The following is a 17,946-nucleotide window of genomic DNA, read 5'->3' on the forward strand; positions in this document are numbered from 1 at the left end:
TCTGGATACCAGCCCATTTCTTTCTTTTCCTTTGCAGCAAATCTATGTGAGTCACAAATTTCCCTCCTTTCACTGTCCTCTGAATCCATTATAATTGAGCTTTTTCCTCTATAACTCCAGGAATCACTAACTACCTCTCTGTTGCTAGAGCCAGTGTTCTCATCTTGCCTGGCCTACAATAGTATTAGACATGGCTGTACTCCTTCTCCTTGACACATTTTCATCACCTGACTCCCAGGTGACCAGACTTTTTGCATTTTCTTCTTTCTCTTTGGCCACTCCTTTTCAGTCTCCTCACCTTCCTGATCTGTAAGTACTGGAGTAACTCAAGTGTTCATCTCTATTCTTTCTATACTCCCTTGATAATCTCTCAGATCTCATGGCTTAAAACACCATCTACATGGGCTGGGGATTTAGTTCAATGGTTCCGGTGCCTGCCTCACAAGCGCAAGGTCCCAAGTTCGATCCCCGGTACCAAAAACAAAAAACAAAAAGAATACCATCTACATGCAATTGAGTCAAAACTTATCTCTGTCCTGGCTGAATCCCCTGAATCTCCAGACTTCTATTTTGAACTGTCTACTCAACTGCATCCACTTGGATGACTAAAGTGTCTCTTAAGTTTAAGAAACTCAGTTTCCAAAACTGAGCTTCCAGAGCTTACCCCAAAGCCCATTCCTCTCCAGTGTTTCCTGTATCAGTAAATGGCAACTCATTCATCCAGTTACTCTGTTCAACAACCTTGGGGTGGACTCTACCTATGACTGAGTAGCTTAGTCAGACCAACCTTCCCAAAGGAAAATCTATACAAACAAAACAAAAGCCACCAAAAACCACCCAGGTTATTTGAAGGCACTGGAGAGCAATCAATACGGTCAGGGTGTGAGGATCTGGGATCCCAGGTAGGAGAGAAATATATAAAGTGGTGTGGAGTTTTCCCATTGCTTTGTTTCCTGGGTAATTTGCTGAGTTTCTGCACAGGGTATTTAGGGCAAATGGGAAACAGCAATTTAAGAGGTGTCAGAAGCCTTTTAGACCTGGGAAGATAAAATTTGGAGTTGAAAACTACATCAAGGACTTGAAGAGACAAGACCCCAGAGACCAGGAGAGTACAGAGAAGACTGCCTGACACTTGCTTGGCTCTTAATCTTGGAGATTTTGTTGATTTCTAGAACAGAAAGGCACTAGCAAACAAGAAACTAAGCAGTTGCTAAGTGGATAAAAAGCTCAGTAAACCTTTTAATAATCTCAAAGAGCTGGGAATACAAAAAATGCAGTTCAAGTTTAACCTTGTTGAGAAAAAACAGAAAGACCTCTTTTTATAGATTATATCTACATGTTCCCCCAAAGCCCCATGAGCTCATAGGTGTGGCTTTTGGGAGGTGGCTGGATCATGGGTATATGACACTTGGACTAGGTGTGTGTGGTACTGGCTTAGTCCACTAATTGATTTAGCATAGTTCTGGGTTTGATTGAATGGATCTACTAAGGACAGAAGCTCCACCTGGATGTGGGTGGCACCAACCAACAGGCTTATAACCTGAATGGAATAAAAGGGAAAAGGAGGCTTCAGCTTCTCTGCTTCCTGTCTGCCGTGCCATGGACTGTTTCTCTTCTGCCATCCCACCTTCCCATGGAGCCAGCCAACTACTTAAACCTTTATGAACCGTGAGCTAAAATAAATCTTTTCTCCTTTAACTTGTGGGTGTCAGGTGTTTTGTCCCAGGGACAAGAAAGTAACTAAGATAGCTACGCTCTGGGATAAGCGAAAACCAGAAGAGGATCAGTTCTCACAAGTTCTGAATCCTTGCTTAGAGGGCATCTGCTACTACTCCAACTGCTTGCCAGAATAAAAGTAAATCCTCTCTGGAGAAATCAACTAGAGCTTCTGTGCAACTTCTTCCAAAAAATATCCAATATTTAATCAAATATCTATCGTCATCTTTGGCTCTTCCTCTTGCGCCCATATCCAATCCATCTGGTTCTACCTTCAGCATAGATCCAGTATCTATAACCACTTTTCAGTACATCCATCTGCTCACTAGTCTCAGCCAACTTCTCAACCAGGTTTACTGGGTAAAGGCTCCTTTCTTGTCTCCCTAATTATATCTTTGCTCCCCTTCAGCCTATTCTCAAACTAAAAGTAGAGGGGAAAAAGGAGGTTAATAATCAAATTATATCAAGTTTCTTACCCAACCCTCTAGGGGCTTTTAACTCTGGAAGAAATGCTAAAGTCTTTGAACTGACATCCAACAAGGCACAATAATCTGGTCACTGACTTCATCTCCTAACACTCTCCCCTTTGCTTATGCTGCTCCACCCACTCTCACCTCTTTATTGTTGTCCTCAAATATTCCTGGTGTCAACTTTGTATGTGCTGCTTCCTTGAAATGGAATGCTCTTGTAACCAGTTATTGTGATATGTCAACTTGATTAGATTCAGAAACCCCCAGAGAATTAGTAAAGCACACTTCTGAGTGTGTCTCAGTGGTTATGGAAGCATGATATTGGGTACCATATATGGTCCCTGACCCTTTCTCTCTGGCACTGTTTCTCTATTCTGCTTCCCACCATCATGAACTGAACAGCTGTGATAGTTAACTGATTGTGCCAACTTGAATAAGAAATGCCAGACTAAACTGGATCAGCATAGTTCTGGGTGTAGGAGATCCACCCTAGGAAGGACTGTCTCCAGAATGTTATAAAAGGGAAATGAAGAAAGAAGGCTTGTTTCTGTTTCTTTGGATGGGTACCAGTTTTCATCTTCACCTTAGACATCATCTTCTGACTTCCAGTGCAGACTCTTCAGGCTTTCAGCACAGACTCTTTGGCTTTCAGCACAGACTCTTTTGCCTCCAGCATAGGCCCTTCAGCCTCCTGATATGGACTCACATAGTGGGCTCCAGGGGTTCAACTAGATCTTTTGGATCTCTAGCACATAGACAAACCTTTTGCACTCTTCCACATCTGACTCTGTGGGTGGCCATTGTAAGCCAATCTTGTAAATTCTTATATATTTGATTATCTTGCATTAAATCTATTTCTCTAGTAAGCACTGATACAGCAGCTTTGCCATGATGTTCCTGCCTTAAGAGCCAGCCAACCTTGAACTGAATCCCCTGAAACCATGAGCCAAATTAAACCTCTCCTGCCTGAAGTTGTGGATGTCCAGTATTGGGTCCCAGCAACAGAAAAGCTGACCAATAACAGTTCTGCCAAACAAGCTCAAGTTTCATTCCCGTACTTCCTTCATATCTTTACTGGAATGCCACTGTCTCAATGAATCCTTCCCTGACCAGCCTAAAATCTCTAGGATCCTTTCTACCTCTGAGACCTAGACTTCTTCCCTCCTTTTTCTCCATGCCTCTTAACTCTCTAATATACATGTCTTTACACTTAACTTGTTTTTATTATTTTTTATTACTCCTCTACTAGCATATTAATTCTCTGAAGGCAGGAATTTTAATTTGTTCTTTCTTTCTTCTTTCTTTCTTTCTTTTTTTTCACTGCTATATCCATAGTAGCATTGGGGGTTTGTGATAGGCAGTACTTGACACTTAGTACTCAAAACTATTTGCTGACCAAATCATTCAGTTTTAGTCAATGCAAGGCAAGTGTCCAGAGCACAGGCATCAAGAAATGTCACCTGATGGAGAAGCCTAGGCTAGAGATAAATATTTTGCTATCATAAGGAGGGAGTAGAATAAAAAGAGAAATAGGTTAGATAAAAACTTATACAAGAACACATCAAATTCTTCAAAAATTCCAGCAGTGGCTGGATAGCACTATTGATTGCCCAATCAACACCCATTTCTCTCTGTCCCAACATTCTCCTAATCTGTTTCTCTATTCCCCTGACCAATTGGTTCAAGGAGCTTCTAAAACCTAAGGGGCACATCTAATCCAAATGTAGTCCTATATCGTTCCCCAACTTAATGACATGTTGTAACTCCAATCACTTGGTAGCTTACAGGCAAGGTTTCCACACTTTCAAAAGTCAAAAGATTTTCTATTCTGTCTTCTATTCTATATACTCCTATTACTATCTTGCTGATAACAAAGACCTAGGTGACAGAGTGGAGAGGTGGGGGAAAATGTTATTGATAGTGTGCTGAGCCCCCAAGTTACCAATAGAGGCATTCTATCTCTGAACTTAAGCAAAATAATGAATATCTTGTTTCCACTGCTTGGAATTGGTCTTCCATTCCATGACGGTAAAAACACTCTGATAAACTCAAGTTCAATGTTTCCAACTTTTCTTTCTACGGTATGCCTACAATTCATTTACATACATCCTACTTAAGAGTTCTCCAAGTATATCTTGCGCTTTTCAGCCTTTGAGCCATTCTGAATGCACTTTGGATAAAATCTTTGCTGGTGAAAGTATCATCACTCATCAGTTATTTAAATGTCACTTTCTTCTCCAGATGTTTCAAAATTTACTGAAAAATTAAATGACCAGCACTAAAATCTGGCAATGTTTTTCCCTCTAGCATTTACCATACACCTTTTTGCTAGTGTTACACAATGCTAATATCTGCTTTAGACCATAAATCAAAGAAGGGGTTTAGGAGACAGTAATATAAAGGTTGACATTTACCAGGTAAGGTTCTAAGTACTCTACCTTTATTAACGCCTTTAATCTTCACAACAAATACTGAGATAAATTCTATTACCTGTTTTTGCAGATTCGGAAAATGAAATGCCTACAAGCGCACACATACACACAGACACATTAACTCGGCTGTGTTACAGGGTGGGTACACTCCAGAACCTGGATTCAAACCAAGACAACACTTAGCTGAATTGAAGGTTGAATTGCAAATGCAAACAAGGATCACAAGGGATACATATGCTTCATTTCCCAACAAGGTGCAAGATCTCAAGTACTAACCCCAAAGAACCTTCGTTTCTAGACTCAGATCCACTCCAAGACACTCCATTCTTCGGAGCATGGGGTCTGATGGATTAAGGCTTAGGGAAACTATGTCTTTCTCTCCATAGTCTCAACAGACTGCCCACTCCTTTCCCAAAGTTATGCCTGTAGGGTAGCCCTTGTCGCTCCGTGCGCCCCAGGGTCCTCTGATGCCCTGACACAGAGCGGCGAGCACAGAAGGCGGTGGGGGAATGCAGAAAAGACTGTAGAAGCGCGCGATGGTCTGCCCAAGGGGCCAGGTCTGGTGGCCCTGGAAGACACAAGGAAACCTTTTCCCCTCCCGCACGTAACAGAGCCAGAAGCCTGGCTCCCAGGGCGTCAACATTGGGGCAGCCGAGAGCGCCGAGGTACCGTGGGAAGACAACAGGGGAGGACGCCCCCTGAAACGGCAGGAGCTGAAACGGAATGACGCTGATACCAGTCACGCAAGGCCGCAATCCAAAACGTGGCGAGGAACCGCTGAAATTGACGAAGAACACGCAGCCACCAACACAGCCAGACCCGCCTTCCGGGCCAGAAAACTCACAGCATGCAGGGGTGCAGGGGTGCCAGAGGGAGAGGAACAGATGGGCGGGGTCACGAGCCGGAAGTCCCTGCCCCCGGAACTGCCTGGAGGTCCCGACCCCAGAAGGAATTCCGGTTGCTGGGCAACCGGTGCGGGCGCTGCCAGCTGGTTCTGCTCTTGCAGGAGCAAGTTGAGTATAGTTCCCACCTGCAGCGCTGACAGCCTCCCTTCCTGCCAGTCTCACTGCGTGCCGCTTCTCCTCGCCTCACTAAATCCTTGCCCTTGGCATTATTTGACATCTCTCCGCCTCCCACGACTTCTTAGTGCCCACCTGGTCGAAAGCCAAGCTCCAGCGCAAGCTAGGCAATCTGACCCCGGACCCTGCCTCCCGAACTGCAGCCCTCCAGCCATGGCCACCTACACCTACACCAGCCGGCCCCGGGCCCTGCCCTGCCAGCGCCGCCGTTATCGGGACAGCCTGTTGCAGCCGTGAGTGACCAAAACAGCCCATCTCCACTTGCACTCCATCCGGGGGCCAGGTCCTGGCAAAAGCTGCCCAAGCTGCTTTCCCTCGTCTATACTCTACCGAAAGAAATTTTCTGCTGTCAATAACTCCCGTAGTGCGGAGGGGTGAAGCAAAAAGGAGCATGGGTGGCCTCTCAGTTCATTTTAGTGATGCTGAGTTGCTGGCTCGATCCTTAACATGTTCACAAATCGCCTTCTTTTCACAAAGTTTGAGTCAACTCATGCTTATTAGGGGCTACCCTCGAACCAGACACTTCACTGGAGGCATCCACAACATTTTCTTAATCCATAGTGCTGCCACCTTGGTTTCTTAACTCCATTATACATATGAAAAACTGAGGCACAAAGGTGTCAGACCCAGTAGCAAATGACAGCCTCATAAAGCTCTTTCCACACTTGTCTTTAAGCAGGAATTAGGAATTTTTCCACGCATGATCACAAATTGAATTTCTACACTGATGAATATTTGCAAGTATTCAAACATCTATATTTAGAAAAGACCATACACTTTATGGTTCTCCTAAAGTTCTTTACATAAACCTCAAATTTTGGAATCAGCAGAATTTCATGAGAATGCAAGTTGCATGGAAGCAAGAACTTTGTATCTTATTCACCTAGGACCATGCCTGGCATGTAATAAGTACTCGATACAAATTGTCGAAGTTGTGAGTGAACATCAGAATGTAACTATTTTGTTTTGTTTGTTTGGGGTTTTATGGTTTGTTTGTTTGTGTTTGTTTTGGTACAGGGGATCGAACTCAGGACCTTGAGCTTTCCAGGCAGGCGGTGGCACCACTGAGCTAAATCCCAGGCCAAAATGTAACTCTTGATGCTCATTTCAAACACTGAATCTAAATTTATCACTATCTTATTCTGACAAAGGTTTTCGGTAAGAGATTTCTATCACTTAAGAGAAAACCAAGATAAAAAATTAAATTTGAAGAGAGATTATTTATTTTATGAGGATTCAATGTAAAAAGAACTCTTTCCAAAAACACTTCTTGGTAAAATTGATTGCCCACAAATCATTATTATTAAATCATTATTATTTGGGCCTGGGCTTTAGCTCAGTGGTTCCAGTGCCTGCCTCACAAGCGCAAGGTCCCAAGTTCAATCCCCATACCAAAAAAAAAAAATCATTATTATTCGACAAATTAGAAATGAGAATGCATGCTGGTTCTCTTAAAATAATTTTTATAACTAGCTGATTTGTATATTATGTAATTTGTTGATTAATTAATGTGTCAAAGTAATACAGAAGACAATAAAAATCTCAATTTCAAGAAAGTAGTTGCTTACAGATCTTAATCATTGATATCCTTATGTATAAGGATGATATCGTTCTATGGTATCCTTATGAGTAAAATATTGAAAAAGTGTCTAGGAGATTACTGTTAGCTAAACTTACTGGTGAATGACTAGTAGACTATGTCCAAGAAAGTATGCATTTATGTCAACTGTCTATATCATATAAAGTCTTTAATCATGTCCTATTCAAAATTTTATATTAATTTGGGTAAATCTTTCTAGCCTCTTTTCTATATCTACCAGCAATCAGTATTAAGAATTTTTTCTTTTCTTCTATTTTTCTAAAGTTTTTTTTTGTTTTTTTGCTTTTATTATGGTTTAAAGCTAGCCTGTCCCCTAAAGGCCTCATGTGTCCAAAGGTGGGGCTTTTGGAAGGTGATTGGGTCATGGGGACGCTGTACTCACCCACAGATTAATCCATAGATGAGGTCAGACCCTGAGTGTGCTGTTGAGGTAGGGCCTAGTCAGAAGAGGCAGTCACTGGGGACCTGACCTGGAAGAGTATATCTGCCTTCCTGGCTCCTCGCTTCTTTCTCTGCTTCCTGGCTACCATGCGTAAGCAGCTTTTCTCTGAGGTAGGCCCTTCCACCATGCTGTTTCTGCATTTGAGCCTGCTGACTATGGACTAAAACTTCTGAAACCATAAGCCAAAATAAACCTCTCAGTCTTTAAGTTGCAGGTGTCAGGTATTGTGTCCCAGCAACAAGAAAGTGACTAAGACAGCTTTGTTTTGGTTTTTGTTTTTGATAAGGTCAAATCAAATTTTCTATGTTAAATGTTGTTCAGCTGTGAGACCAGGAGGTTTTTTTAGAAGTCAGTAAAAAATAGTTGTAACTATAAGTAATAGATGGTTGCAAAAATTTCGGGGTAGAAGAAATAGTTTTTGCTACAGTAGGTGCAGGGATAGGGAAAAGGAAGGAATTATGGATGACTCCCTGGCTCCTATATTAAGTCAACTGTGTGGTTGGTGAGACTGTCTAATGAAATAGGAAACATGTGACAAGTTGGAATAGGGCAGTGATAATTAAATTTTGAAGTTGCCTTCCAGACATCCTAGTGGGCAACTGGATATACTTAGCATTCAGAGGAGAGTTCTAAGTTAGAAATAAAATAAAATAAAATTGATGTATGGATCATAATTGAAGCTTTGCAAATGGATGAGATCATCTAAGGAAAAGCAAAGGTGGAGCCTTGAGGGATCCTCCAGTACAGAAGGAGCTCTACAGACTGAGAAAGGGTGGCCAGAAAAGTAGCAAAAAGAAGAAACTGGTGAAGAAAGAAATTAAAATTTTAAAAAAAGAAAAGAAAAAACATATTCTTGTATCACAGGGAAATAGAAAAGAGCACTTATATAAAGAAGTAGCCAATGGAGCTGAATACTGCCAAAGGCTAAGTAAAACAAGCAGTGAAGTATGTCAGGATGTGGCTTCAATATTTGATAAGCTAGCAGCTTATGGACAGGCAGATCATTTCTGATAGAGTGCTGTTATTGATGTAGGTTGAGGTCTGGCTGCACAGCTATTAATAGGTTATCTTTCTAAGAACTTAAAATGAAAATGTCAACTATATATTTGTATTTTTTACCATTGATCATTCTGATCCCTGAAATTAGAATTTTATTAATAGTTTAAACAGAACCTTTTAAACATCTTTGGATTTAAAGAACAATGAGAAATTTGACTTATTATATTTTTAAACCTGATTATTTTATTTGTGTAACTTTTCAATCTTCAGATCAAGATTTTTTTCAGTCCTTTAGGTCAGATTCCTTAAGCACTTTTACAGATTTACAACCTAAACCCAGCTCTGCCACTTACTACCAAGATGACTTTGAGTCTATTTTCTCGTGTGTCAAATAGGAATTATGGTTCCCAAATTGAAGCTTATTGTGAGCAACAAATTAAGTAATGTACATGAAAGAGCCTGGCATACAGTAAGCATTACACAAATGATAGCTGTTTTTCTCATTTTATGGACAACACTAAAACAGAAATCTATTCTCTTAAAATAATTTATCTTAGTCTAAATCGTATTAGAAAAGAGTTTGTTTCAGAGATACCATAGATACCATAGTTAAAATATTTACTTAGAACTTGCTATTTTACAGACATGAAGAACCTATGCGTTATGGAAACATAATGTATGACAGACGGGTGATCCGAGGCAACACATACGCGCTACAGACAGGGCTGCTGGTAAGCACGATTTGAGTAGTCTAACACAGAGCTCTCTCACTGTCTATGGGGAAGCATCAGTTTGTGTATTTGTGTTAATTTTGGACCTATTGCACACTAAAACATCAATAAAATGAAGTAAAGAAGAATTACTATAAAATTAAATTTTAAAAGATAAGCAGGGACTGTAGATGTATCTCAGTGGTACAGTACTTGCATAGTATGCATAAGACCCTGGGTTTAATCCCCAGCATCATGAAGTAGTGGAAATATATATATATAATATATTATATATATATATATCCAGTGTGCTTATATATATATTACATATTATATATATAATATATATATCCAGTGTGCTTGCCAGTGGCTTGAGGGGGCAGGGGATATTGTTTAATAGGCATACAGTTTCAGTTCTGGAGTGGATGGTGGTTCTATAACCAAAGAACAATGTGAATGTACTTAATGCCACTGATTTGTATATTTTAAAATGATAAAAGTATCAGATTAAGGTTAGTGATTTATTGGCACAGAAATGAAACATAGTTAATCTATAAGCAGTATATGACATGTAAGTACCTAGCACAAGATGGTCATATATGGAGTGTTAGTCTGAAGCAGTACCTCCCACAGCTGACTCTGCAACAGAATCACTGCGAAAACATTAAAAACATATAAGGTTCAGCCCAATTCTGCATCTCCTGCATTAGAACCTTTAGTGTTAGGACACAGGAATATGAACTTTTAATAAACTTCTCTAAACAATTCTGGTACAACAAGATCAGGGTCAGAGGAAATATGGGATCTGGATATATGTTTCAGCATTTCTTTTATTAGTACTGACATACTTAGAACAAAAGTGAAAAGAAGAATCATATTCTTTTTTTTTCTTTGTGGTATGGGGGATCAAACTCAGGACCTTGCACTTGCGAGGCAGGCAGCGGAACCACTGAGCTAAATCCCCAGCCCTCACTTTTTTAGTTAATTAATCAGCACCTTACCTTAAAAGTCTGCACTGAGATTCCAGTTCCATATAAACAGGAATTCACACATTCCTTCCCTCTTACAACCAAAAAACAAACAAACAAAATGGTTGAATAACAGAACAAGCATAGGACTTGAAAGGTGCAGAGAAGAAAGCAAACAAGAGACTTTGGAATTTAAGGAATGGCACAGTGATGAGTCCCTGGGTTTTGTTTTTGCCTCCTGCCTATTCTGTTTAGGCCTCCAGAGAAGCCTACAATCTTAAACCACTGATAAGAACAACCCCAAGAAAAGCCTGCTCCCTCTTGCCAAGGACTAGGAAAGTGGCAGCCTTGAAGACCAGAAAATACTTTTGATAACACTACCCCTACTCCAGCCAAACAGTAATGGAAAAACTGAGCTGCTCCTCCCCCTAGTGTCAGTGAGGGAAATAAGAGGCTGCACTTCCATCCCCACCTGGCAGCAACAAAGCAGTGCAAATCAGCCTTCTGCTTCCTCCTTGAGGTGGCATCAACAAAGGTGGAGTGGGAAGCTGAACTACTCTCACCCATGGGCAGTAAGGTAGTAAGAAATGGCAGGAGTCAGTGCCCCACTTTTTCTGGTGGTGTCAACAAAGCCAGCAGGGACCTGAATTTTGAGTTCTGTCCGGTAGTGACAAGGAGGACCAAGGTTGAATGAAGTAGTGATTGGTCAGTGCTTCAATCCCTAGAGAGAAAACAAATGAGAGAAAAAGGGTAGGGAAGACACAGACAGCCTTAGGGGGAGCTAAAGAACAGTAACAAAGGATCTGCATTCATGTTATTGGAATCCCAGAAGAACAGGAGAAACTATGGGATGGAAAAAATATTTGAAGAAATACTGCCTGAAATTTTCACATATGTGATGAGAGATCTACATGTTAAAGAAGCTAAGTGAACCCCAAAGATAAACCCAAAGAAAGCCATTCCAAGCCACATCAGAATCAAAGTTCAGAAAACTAAAAGCAAAAAGATCTTTAAAGGAACTGGATAGAAATGACATGTTAACTGAGGAAGACCAATGATTTGAATGACGGCAGATTTCTCACCTGAACCATGAGGCCAGTCCTAAAAGCAAGACTGTTAAACCCTAATGCTAACCCAGAAGAGGGAGGCATTGGAAACTATGTCAAGGGTGCCTGAGCCTGGCTTCAGGTATAAGGAATTTGAACTTACATTTAAAACTATCCCAGGGCAACATAAAATCACAGGCATTCACTATACCCACAGGAAGGCAGGAGAAAGAAAACAGAAATGAAAAAGAGGAAGAAAAACAGAAAACAAAAAATGGCAGACTAAGCCCTAACATACAAATAATTAAAAGTAAATGATCTTCTACATAAAGCACATAAAAGTAGCTCCCAGATATAACAATAATAACAATAATATAATAATAATAACTATAACTCAACTATATATTGTCTGTAAGGAAATCATTTCAATTACAATACTATAGGTAAATTGAAGGTAAAAGGATGGAAGAAGGTATACCATGCAAACAATTTTTTAAAGTCATTTTGGCTATATTAATATAAAGTAGATTTCAGAGGATAAGACTGTGACCACAAGAGAAATGTTACATGATGATAAAAGGGTCATTGGCCGGGGATTTAGCTAAGTGGTTTCACCACCTGCTGCGCAAGCGCAAGGACCGGAGTTCGATCCGTGGTACCAAAAAAAAAAAAAAACAAGGGTCACAATATGTCAAAAAGATACAGCAATCCTAAATTCCCAGGTCCCAAACAAGAGAGTTTCTAAGTACATGAAGCAAAATCTAATAGAACTAAAAGAAAGACATAACAAATCCACAATTTTAGTTAACGATTTCAACATCCATCCCTTAGACCAAAGTATATATATATATATATACATATATAGATATAGATATATCCTCATCAACCAACATATCATAGCTGTCAGGAGGAGTGTTCTAGATAGACCATTTCCTAGGTCATAGAACAAATCTAAATACATTTAAAAGAATTGAAATCATATAGAGTGTGGTTCTCTGATAATAACAGAATGACTAGAAACCAATAACAAGATGACAGGAAGATGTTAATACACTGGGAAATTAAACAACACATATCTAAATAATTCATAGATCAAAGAGGACAACATATCAAAATTTGTGGGATGTAGTTAAGGAGGGAAAAAAGGAAAGGCCTCAAATCAATAACCTAAGATCCTACCTCAACGAACAGGATAATTGAGAGCAAAGCAAACCCAGGGCAGACTGAAGGAAGGAAATAAGGAAAAAAGTAGTATTGGTTCTCTGAACAGATAAATGAGATTGATAAGCCGCTAGCAATACTGGTAAAAAGAAAGAGAGAAGACATAAATTACAAGTAACAGGAATGAATATCAGGGGATATAACTATAGGCTCTGTAGCCAGGAAAACATGAAAAGAATAATAATGTGATACTACTAAAGAGACAGATGAAACCAAAAGTGTTTTTTTAACTGCTGTCCACTGTCACACCAAACACAAATATTTCCCCTCTGTGACCCCGAGTATGCAGAGGTTTAGTTTTGTTTTGTTTTGTTGGGTCTTCTTTTTTTTTTTTGGTACTGGGGATCGAACTCAGGTATGCAGAGGTTTTTCCCCTACACATTAACAAGTAATTATTTAGCTTCCTCAGTGGACATCCACTAAGTATCCTCTAATTCAATTCAATTCTAAAGCTTTCTCTCTGGAGATAGCATCAGATCCCACAAGTTAGGGGCTCAGTCCACAAGACAAGCTCCCCCGCTTCAAATGCCATTTGCAAGCAGTTTGTGACCTATGCTTCTGACCAACTGCTGTAATTTAGGGTTCCCATGACGCTCTCCTTGATTTAAGTTGATTTGTTAGACCCACTTAGAACTCATGGAAACACTTTCTTACATTTTCCATTACATTATAAAAATATATATATTTTTTTTTAAGATAAAAGGACTTTATATCATCAGGATTTTAGGGCTCTGGTTCCCCTGCATTTACTGTAATTTAAATACACTAATGATGAGACAGAGGTTGGAGAAGGAAGTAGAAACATCCATCTCCAGGCAACATGACATACAGCAGGACCCTAGCAAGACTTCAAGGAACTCATTCTATTCAGACAGGGGAAAACCCACATAATGTACTTAAGTTTCATACTTATAAAATTACCACACTGAATTCAGGAATAAGAGGGATCTGGCTGTAAATACAATTCCTTTTATAGATACTAACTTTAAATTTAGAGAAGAAAACACTCATTGCATTAATATTATGGATTGGGGTTTCTTATGTGATTCCTAAATCCATCTACTGTTTTTTTGTTTTGATACAGTTTACATCTATGGTAAGAAGTCTATTTCTGACAGCCCTGGTTCAGGTGTGGTCTTTAGTTTCAGAAAGTCCATCAGTCATGTAGCTGGCTATTGTTGCTAAATCTGTTGCTTGCAGAAGCCCCAGAGCTCTGGGTTTGCCAAGTGGAGTCCTCACCATTTAAGCTCTTCCTACATACAGAACATGTGTCATGCAGTTCTAACCATGGCACAGTATAACTGCTGTGAAAGAAGTGATTGCAGGGTAACTGCCAGACTTCCTCTTCAACTGTGTAATCATCTTTACATACTGGACATTCTAAACCCGTATCAACTTGTTCCTGAGTTACTGTCACTGTTGGAAAAGAAGTGATCTTTTCCTTGTCAGCTAGGGGAGGCCCTGTGTTTTCCAGTTGTCCTAAAAGCTGGGTTACAATGGCATCAAGCCCTGTCTGACCCCAGGCATAGTCCCCAGGGTTGGAGTGCAGCATCCCGCTCCAAGAAAAAGGATGTGAGGATCCAGGAATTGCAGAATTTGCAAAGAATCCTGCAAAGATCTGTTGTATTGTTCCTTCAATAGCTGGAGATCTGTCAGGACGAGTACTTCCTCGAGACCTGTGTCTCTGAGTCATTGGCAGCCTTGGAGGCCGACTTGGTCCCCAGAAGTCAGTGCGAGTTTGGTGACCCCTGTCATTGGCTCTATTATCTTGGTCCAGTGGCTTGCTACTTAGAAATGGTCTAAATTCTTGGAAAAACATCGTTTGATCTAAATGGTCCCACAGCTCTGCAAAATGTGTTGAAGTACTATTGTCTATCCGGCTGCCGCCACCACCTAAAAAACTGGAATCATCTGTCACTTCTTCAGTAAACCCCGATTCACATCTGGGACATATACATTCCGGTAGTTTGGGGCTGACCTCGCCCTTGCAAAAGTGGCAGATAAACCGGTGGGCGGCTAGAACTTCCTCCTTCGCATCCTCCTCAGCTGCGGAAGCCTCCGCCATTTTTCTCCTCAGCCGCGGCTCTCCGAGAGTCCAGCCGGCCACTGACTCCAGGCCGCTACCTCCGCTGCGGTGGCCTCCTCCGCTCCCACCCCTCAGTGTGGCCGGACATTATAAAAATATTACAAGAGATATAGATGAACAGTGATGGAAGTGATAGAGAGGGCAAGGTATATGGAAAGGGGTGAAGAGGCTGCCTTCTGTGGGCCACCCTCCAGGTACCTCCACGAGTTCAGCTATCAGTAAACCCATCTGAATCCTGTCCCTTTGTGTTTTATGGAGGCATCGTTATGTAGGATTGAATGTTCCCAATACCAAAAAAAGGTAGATGCACCAATTACTCTGATCTGATCATTAGAAATTACATAAATGTAGTGACATATCACCCTATGCTCCATAAATATGCACAATTACTATGTGTCGATGAAAAACAAAAATATTTTTTAAATAACTGTAGAGAAGGAGAACACAATAGTGGCTGCCAAGGGGGCAGGGGTGGGGATGGGACTTGGAAGCAAACATAAAAGACACCGAAGGGAGCACCTTTGCCGTGATGGGTCAGGTCTGTATCTTGACTGCGGGAGTGGTTTCATGAGTCTACATATGGAGTAAAATCACAGACAACCACATATAGAGACACAGATACTAATCGATGCAGGTTACAATTGTGAAAACCAAATGAGGTCTGTTCACAATATTTTCCCCATATTTATTTCTTCACTTTGGTATTGTGCTATATTAGATAATATGTCAACATTGGGGGAGCCAGATGAAGGGTACACAGAACTCCTCTATTTTTGTAACCTCCTGTGAGTTATTCCAAAACAGAACCTTTTTAAAGGTATTTTAACTAGACCAGGAAACAGTTTGACTGGCCAATATTTTTTTTTTTTTTTTTTTTTTTGGTACCAGGGATCAAACTCAGGACCTTACACTTTCGAGGCAGGCGCTGGAACCACTGAGCTAAATCTCCAGCCCTGGCCAATATATTTCTAAAATGAACTTCTCGTATTTAACTCCCTACTCTTTTGAGAACTGAGATTTATAATTCTATCCTATGAAGAAAATGAAAATTAATAAGAACAGTATTAATAATAGTATAGAATGAATACACAAAGAAGTCTTCACTGAATGATCCCAAAATGATACTAACAATTATATTAGAAAAACTGAATTATGAGCAGTTCTTTTTCTTTTCTGTCATGTGGTTTTACTATTTTATAATGAAAAGATATGATAATGATGTAGGGAAGAACTGCTCTATGTCAGATATTGTGTTAAGCTCATTACACTGTTATCTGATTTGTTTCTTATAACCAAAACCTTAGGTAGATTTAGTATTCTCATTGTGCAGATGAGAAAACTGTCTAAAATAACTTTGGTTGTTAGTTGAAGCTTTACTAATCCTAGTAATTAATAAATTGAGAAGCTGGAATTTGAATTTCAGAGATAGTGCTCTCATTTACTGTGTATAATGCAAACATGGGGAAAAGTTTGATAGATAAATTAGAACAATAATATAAAGCATGTATGGTATCACACAGCTTCAAAAGCACTGCATTTAAATGATATGGGATCATAGTTTCTTTATTTTAAAAAGTGTTAACATTACTACATTGTCACTTCAATTAAAATGTGTTTAGAATTCTACTTTTTAAGTGTTTGTTCATGTGAAATATTTTCACACTTCTCTTTTCAATTTACCTTGAGATAAGACAAGCATGCTATAGAGAATGGCTACAAAATAAGATACAGATATCAAATAGAACCTCCAAATTCTGCAGAACTGCTGTGAACAATTATATTTACAACCCCTTAGTCAGCTTATTTTTTTAATAAGAAGCCTTGGAGAGGCTTCTTTTTCAGAATGTTTTCTCTGAGCTAATACATTTTTTAAAGAAATTCTATTCAGATGAAATTCAGATTTTGAAAATCCTACTTTTCAATTTCTTAAGTATTCATTAAAGTTTATTGTAACAGAATAGTTATGTCAGTTTTACTAGGAACCAGAGGATTTGATGGCAAAAACGCTTGAGTGAGCAAAGCGTGTAATTGGATGGGATTCTGCACCCATTTCCCCCAGTCACTGGCATACTTAAAGTAACATTTATGCTTTCTCAGACACCTGCATATTACCTGACAAAGTTCCAATAAAATTTTAACCATCAAGTCACTGATAATCAAGAAGCATTCTTATAGCATATGCTTTACTACTGTCCAGGATTCGCTGTGGAATAGCAGTTCTTACATACTTTGAGACATATTAGAAACCTTTTCTGTCCCCCTCAGCCTGGGCAGCCTGATCCTGTAGACCTTCAGAGACAGCAGCAGGCTAAGAAGAAGGCTCTTGCCAAAAAACAAGCTCAAGATCAGTTTAAACCACGGACACCAGAACCTGTAGAAGGGAGGAAGCATGTGGATGTGCAGACAGGTGTGTGATTATGCCATTGGCCATGTGCCTCATGGGATTACTTAGTTGTCTGTGTCTGTTCATTTTTAATAAGCTTTGATGTTATTTATATATCTCTAGTGCTCTCCAGTCCTCCCCAGTCCCACAACAGGGAAATTCATTCCTGAAACAAATACACAAACTATATATTATTATTATATTGGAGATAGCTGGAAATGTGAGTTGGGGTTAAAATAAGAGTTTTAGGACCAAATTAATTCTTTCTTCACCCTTTTCACATACACTATTTCAAACCAGGATTGTTTGTTGCAGCCCTGTATGAATCAGTGTTCTTTTCTTTTTCTTTTTTTCTATTACCACGTGCTTGTAGTATGCAATGTTTATATTCATCTTAGGGACTATGTACATGTATTTAAGATGTCTTAATTCTTTTTTATTCCCCTTCCTCTCCACCCCACCCCCCACCATCTCTAGATTCCCTTTCCATTTGCAAAAGATCTATCTACCTGTTTCTTATTGGTTTTTCTTGGTGGGGGGGTGGGTGTTAAAAGTACTTCAGGTGTATTTTATAAGAGAAGTTATCTGATATTTGAGCTTCTGTGTCTAATTTATTTCACTTAACATTAGCAAGGTGCATATATTTTCCTACAAATGACTCACATTTGCCCTTCTTCATGGCAGAGTATTATTCCATTATATATAAATACCACATTTTCCTAATCCATTCATCTGTTGATAGACATGTAGGCTGCTTACAAGATTAAGCTATTATGAATTATGCTGCTATAAAC

At 39.8% G+C, this 17,946-nt stretch overlaps 2 protein-coding genes and 1 pseudogene across 5 annotated transcripts in view; 1 reads left to right on the forward strand and 2 right to left on the reverse strand.

Moving 5' to 3' along the window:
- The window catches only part of LOC147824922 (E3 ubiquitin-protein ligase RNF115 pseudogene), a 93,762-nt pseudogene extending 78,999 nt beyond the window's left edge, over positions 1-14,763 (reverse strand). Inside the window, exon 1 of the transcript XR_015441482.1 lies at positions 1-14,763. This exon is cut by the window's left edge and continues 78,999 nt beyond it. The product of XR_015441482.1 is annotated as an E3 ubiquitin-protein ligase RNF115 pseudogene (transcript).
- LOC147824921 (uncharacterized) overlaps positions 1-17,946 on the reverse strand; it is a 269,562-nt gene that overhangs the window by 158,122 nt on the left and 93,494 nt on the right. The window lies entirely within an intron of this gene.
- Positions 5,503-17,946, forward strand: part of Rsph3 (radial spoke head 3) — a 30,989-nt gene continuing 18,545 nt past the window's right edge. The window contains 5 exon segments of the mRNA XM_021251968.2: positions 5,503-5,736; positions 5,738-5,834; positions 5,837-5,930; positions 9,382-9,469; positions 17,035-17,176. Of these exon segments, the coding sequence (XP_021107627.2) occupies positions 5,503-5,736; positions 5,738-5,834; positions 5,837-5,930; positions 9,382-9,469; positions 17,035-17,176 (655 nt within the window).

Source organism: Heterocephalus glaber, unplaced genomic scaffold (genome assembly GCF_053883595.1).
Source record: "Heterocephalus glaber isolate CG9 unplaced genomic scaffold, H.glaber_assembly_v1.0 deba00001523, whole genome shotgun sequence".
Classification (NCBI taxonomy): Eukaryota; Metazoa; Chordata; class Mammalia; order Rodentia; family Bathyergidae; genus Heterocephalus; species Heterocephalus glaber.